Genomic DNA, 5933 nt, shown 5'->3' on the forward strand with positions numbered 1-5933 from the left:
AAGATGTGACCACAAACTAAGTTTTGAGAACACTGACTCTATCAGTGAGATGCCACGTAAGCTGGAAGACCTACGTTCCATTCCTGGGTCCCACGTACTGTAAAAGCTAAGAACTGATTCCATCCAATTGTCCTTTGATCTCTAAATACACACTATGGCACACATGTCCCCCCAAACACATCACATACACACACAATAGTAATTTTTAAGGCCAAGGCTCAAGGCTAAGCAGATCATTAGAGAATTACATGTCCGTTAGAATTTACAACTTTAAAATTTAATGGAAAGTGTCCACGGGTCATTAATTGCAATCAAAACTCAGTTCACCCACCATGATGTAATCTTATATACATGACTTATGTACTGAGCATCACAATTAGCTTCTTCCAGATAATGAAAAATCGTGGGACTAAAAAAACTTTAAAACATTTTTTATTTTTAAGAGTGGAGATGTTTATTATGATGTTAAGAAAAATATACAAGCACAGTTTTTAAAATAAAGGTGAGTTTGACACTCTTGGACAAGTGAGAACCTTCCACAGTCTCTGCCAGCATCCATAGCCACACCTGCTGGCACAGGAAGTCCTGCCTCCTGGCACAGGAAGGCCCGCCTCTTGAAAAGCAGCACTATGTTCCTAGGGATAGTAGAAATTCTTCCTGCTCTACCCTGACAAGGGTTGGTTTTAAAAAAGCACATTCAATGGCAATGGGTCTCTGATCCTACTGCACGTGAATGTGCTTTTTTAAAACCAACCCTTGTCAGGGTAGAGCAGGAAGAATTTCTACTATCCCTAGGAACATAGTGCTGCTTTTCAAGAGGCTTTGTGGGAGCCTAGGCAGCTTGGATGCTCACCTTACTAGAAATGGATGGAGGTGGGGGTTCCTTGGACTTCCCACAGGGCAGGGAACCCTGATTGCTCTTCGGGCTGAGGAGGGAGGGGGACTCGATTGGGGGAGGGGGAGGGAAATGGGAGGCAGTGGCAGGGAAGAGACGGAGATCTTTAATAAATAAATAAATTAAAAAAATAAAAATAAATAAAAAAAGCACATTCACATGTTAAAGTTCACAGAACAGTAACACCCCCCCCCCCGCACACACACACACTGAAAGAGCAGTTCTACATATTAACATAGAAATAAGTTAGGCACGGTGGCAGGACTGAAAGCCGGTCAAGAAACAAAAGGGGTGGAACTGCCTGCCCGGAGCTGGAGGGCTGACTAGGGGATGGTGTCCTCGTGTCCACCTGGCCAAGTCTTTCCATCTGATTCCACAGCTAAGACGCTAAAGCTGTCTTCTGCAGAAACTGACAACTTCTCTACCACGGAGTCTGTGTCAACATGGCATGTGACGACACACAGTCAGCAATGGCTGACATGAACTCCACCAGGATCTCCAGGTTCCCCACCTGGACACAGCCGCGGGACAGAGAGCTCCAGGTTCCCCACCTGGACACAGCCGCGGGACACAGAGTTCCCAGGAAGCCAGCTGCATGGACCCTGCATGGCTGCTCAGCTGTTGGGGAGCACTGCCTGAGACTGCAGTTGCAGCTCCCTATGTCCCAGGCTCCTCCTGCTGCCACACAACCTGGCACAGAGCCAAGACAGAAGGGGCCATTCGATTCCCTGACTCCACATAAGGGCCTCCCATTATCCCAGGTCAAAGACCCCACTTAACTCCAGCCTTAAAAAGAAACATTTTTCTCTTCTTACTCATTAGTTGAAAGGTTTTACTAGATCACCGTGTTATCAGAGATTCACAAACAGTGAGTGTTCAAAGGCCTATGGAGTGCTCGGCCATAAACCGGACATCTACATCACACCCCTGCCAGAAAGGCTCGGGTAACATCGCAGAAGAGGGGGTGAGAAAACGTAAGAGCCAGAGGTTGGGGAGGACTGGGGTGGTGCAGTGACCACACTACTCAGGAATCCCATAAGATCAAGATCAAGGCCCTCTACATTCCAGGACGGCTGGGGGCTGGGGCACAGCAGCCCCATCCCTAGCTACGGAGCCATTGAGAGTTGATGCCAGCTAGGGAGAGAGTTTTCTTCAGGACTGTGGTATCTGCTAGGCTGACCATGCTCCAGTGGACAGCCCCACATCCCTGCAATATACAGGCAGCATAAGTTAGACTCAGTAGGTTTAAAAAAAAAATGAGAGAGAGAGAAAAAAACCACAAAGTTGGAAGGCACATGTGGGGGAGAGGGTCTAGGAAGAGCTGGAGGTGGGAACAGTATGAATATGACCAAAATACATTGCATGCATGTATGAAACTCTCAGAGAATATATATAACAAATAATTATTACAAAAGTTAAAAATAAAAGATTTTATCAATAAACCAGCAGTAAACCAGGTGTGGTGATGCACACCTTTAATCCCACTAAGCACGCGGGAGGGAGGCAGAGAGAGGCGCATCTCTGTGAGTTCAAGACCAGCCTGGTTTACAAATTAGGTTCCAGGACAACCAAAACTGCTACACAGAGAAACCTGTCTCTAAAACAACAACAGTGACGATAATAATTGTAAAATAAGCCAGCAGTAAACTCTAAATTCAACAATGTTTCTTTCCAACCCCACGCGTTCCTCTCATCTTCCCAAGGTCAGGCTCCTACTGGAGTGAGTCTCCTGCAGCTGTTGGCAGGGTATCATGGATGGGAGGGCACTTGTCTGTGAACTTCCCCTTCGAGCAGCCCAAGCACAGACAGTCGCCACAAAAATCCACCAAAGATAGAAGAGGAGATCCGAGACTGTAGTGCCGCCTGCTCCTCTGCCTCCTCCAAGAAGAGATCCAAGGCCTGTCAGTAGCGGAGGAAAGGTGAAGGTCAGAGGCCCTGGACACAGCCTGCCTGAACTTCACACTGCTCTCAGGAGTCCTGGCACAGGGCTGGGGATGTGCACAATGGGAAGGCAGGAGGCTGACAGTTTGCAGGGCTATTTTAGGGGTTTCAGCAGCAAATCTGTGCTCCCAGAAAGCAGTTCAGTTCCTAGGAAGAATCTCCCATCAAGGGTTAAAGCGTGTCAACCAGCCTCCCAGCACTGTGTACATTTAAGTCTTCCCAAGGGAACCCACACCTCAGAGCAGAGCCCGAGAGGGGTGGAAGAGCCGCTCCCCTGCCACTGCTGGCTGTGCCTCCCCAAGCATGCTCCATCCAGCAAGCTGAAGCCATGGAAAATAGGGGTGAACAGCCTAAAGGGCCGGGATTCTCACCAGCAACCACGGGTCTCTCTCCTCCCCTTTTCTCAGCTTAGCACCAACGTCTCTCTACTGTGTGTGCAATCTCCATGGAGCCACAGATCTCTGACAGCAACTCAATGCAGAATGGGCCCAAATGCGCCCTGCTTTCCTGCCCAAAGGCTCCGCAAACGTCTCCAGGTCATCACAGGTGCTGAGAGAGCAAACAGGTGCATTCTCCCCAAGAAAACTCTCCCTGTGTCAGCCGGCAAAGGCAACGCACACCTTCCCACACACTCTCTTACACTCACCGACAGACACAATTGTTTACGATGGGGCAAGTCAGTAAGTCCCGTATTAATCTAGAGTCCCGTGCAGGCCTCACTGACTGCAGCAGCCATAGCAATTGCAAATGTTCCACTATGGAACCTGGTGACAGATCAAAGTGCCACTCTCCTCCTCTCTCCCCTCCCACCCTCCCCACCCAGTTTATCTCTTAAGAAACTGGAGGGCACAGAAGGGAGGGAGATGCAGGCAGCAGCCCTGGCGGTATAGAGCAATTGTTGGAGTGTCCCTGATGCTGTGGGCCAGGAGCTCAACCTCTTGGCTGAGCTCTGCAGCAACTGGCCTCCTAATAAACACATCCATCTCTCTCCACGCTCCTGGGCTCCAGCGTCTGCTCAGACCACCCTAGAAATCAGCGTGTTTGAAGCCCTGACAAATCACATCTGCATGCTGAACAAACCATCAGCTTTGCCCCTCTACCCTTTCCCATGCTTCCCTTAAGGAGATGATAGCCCAAAGAGAAAATTCTAAAGTAGACCTCAGTTTAAAAGACAGGGCAACTCCTAGAGTAGAAAAACAACACTAACCACACCAGCAAACAGTCGATAACGCCTTTGCCTGTGGTACCTCAGTGACTCAGGCTCAGGTGCAGGATGTGAATCTAATTCCAGTGGCAGGTAGCACTGGTCTTCCGAGGGGACAGTGCAGCACACAGACGAAAGGACTCTGCTTTCGAATCTTAACTTACAGGTTACTAAGACGTAAGCTACTGTGTAAACAGTCACTTTGGTGTGTTCACACTTCTCAACTCCAGAACCTTCATCATTCTTAAACTAGGCCTAACCCAGTGCAATGTCATTATTTTGCCCTGAGACCTACGAGCTTGCTGAGTCTTCCTCTGTAGACTTCTATCTCAAGTGCTACAGCATGGGATCACACCGGCTCACAGCATAAAGACTGCCAAACCAGGACACTGGGCTGGTACAGTCCCCAGAGTCAGTATGGAAAACAACTGCCCAGGACAGAAGGCTCCTAATGGCACACTGGAAAATGTAGGCTAGGACAGAAGCGTGATTTAGAGCACGGCTAGTCACAGCCAAATGGCCCCACTTTCAAATATACCCACTTAGAGCTTTGCACGGAGATGGTAAACCTCCATCCAGTCCAGCTGCAACTTTGCCCACCCACACCGCAACCCGGGTCAACCGTCCCCATCTCCAGTTCCCTGCAGCAAGGTTCCTAGGTCCAGTCCCTGGGCCCTGCCTCCCGTCCACCTGCATTCCAGCTGGGCTGGACAATAATTAGAGTGTCACACTAAGTGTACACTACCCCGGGTTAATCCAAAGTGTGTGGGAGGGGGGGATCATGCAAAGGGCATTCCCGGGTGCCCATCCACACTTGGCCTAACATCCGCCTGCATGGAGACCATGGAGTCTGAACAGCAGCACCGGAGGGGGGAGGGGGGACGACACAAACTAGAATGCAACCTCCACTTCCTCCGAAAGCAGAGGGCTGAGCTGCTGCAAAGCAGCGATGTTTTAGAATTCGACTCTGCAAAAGCCAAGAGCTTCCTGAGGACCCGGAGTGGCAGTCACTGAGCTCAACTCCAGACATCTCCAGATAACCTGGGTCCGGTCTACACACCTTAAAAGTAATCGAAAGACGAGCACGCGCACTAACGCAGAGGAATCACCCTTCGCTCCTCTCAGGGAGAGATCGACTGGCACCAGAGGAAGTTTCTCATGAAAACAGAGATCAGTGAAGGTGCTGGGGTAGCCTCGCACTGGGCTCTCACTGAGCTTCAGCTGTGACCGGCCTCACCCCTGCACCTAGGTCCTGCAGACTGCAAATGACCCTGCCTCGGCAGTGTCAGTAAGCCCATACTTTACTGACCCCACAGGTGTGACTCCGCTAGATGACAGAAAGCCTCTGGCAAAGTGCTCCTCCACCCACAAGAAACCTGGGACTACCCCCCTGGGCAGGAGGGCCATCTCCTGTTTAAATCCCTGCTCCCAAACCATCTGCTTCCAGAAAATCACAGGTGTGGGTCGGGAGTGTCTGGAGCCGGCCCGGCTCTTACTCCAGCCTTCAGGCCGCGCCCTGCGCCCCTGCATCCCAGTGTCCCCGGTCGATCCTCACCACCGGTGTCCTCGAAGCACGGGGGCGGGCGATCCCGCAGCAAGGCGCTCCAGCCTCCACCGGCCTCATCCTCCTCCAGCTCCAACGGATCCGCGGCTTGGGGTGGCGGGGCGGTCCCCGGAGGAGCGGGGCGCTCGCGCTCATCGTCCGAGGAGGCGGCCGAGGAGGAGTGCGAGGCTGCGGAGGTGCTGTAGAAGGGGTTCCCGCCGCTGTCCGGGCCCGACTCGCCGAACACGTCGTCGGAGATGTGCAGGCTCTCGTACCGTGCGCGGGCTGCCTCCAGCAGCGCCGGAGCTCTCCTCCGCGCGCCCCCGCCGCCCTCGGCCATGGCCCCGGCC

At 51.8% G+C, this 5933-nt stretch overlaps 1 protein-coding gene across 1 annotated transcript in view; it reads right to left on the minus strand.

The window, feature by feature from the left end:
- Positions 1 to 5927, minus strand: part of Pgbd5 (piggyBac transposable element derived 5) — a 58207-nt gene extending 52280 nt beyond the window's left edge. The window contains exon 1 of the mRNA XM_005345871.2: positions 5596 to 5927. Coding sequence (XP_005345928.1) covers positions 5596 to 5923 — 328 coding nt within the window. The 5' untranslated portion in view covers positions 5924 to 5927. The remainder of the gene's footprint in view (positions 1 to 5595) is intronic.
- Between the last annotated feature and the right edge of the window lie 6 nt (positions 5928 to 5933).

Source organism: Microtus ochrogaster, chromosome 4 (genome assembly GCF_000317375.1).
Source record: "Microtus ochrogaster isolate Prairie Vole_2 chromosome 4, MicOch1.0, whole genome shotgun sequence".
NCBI lineage: Eukaryota > Metazoa > Chordata > Mammalia > Rodentia > Cricetidae > Microtus > Microtus ochrogaster.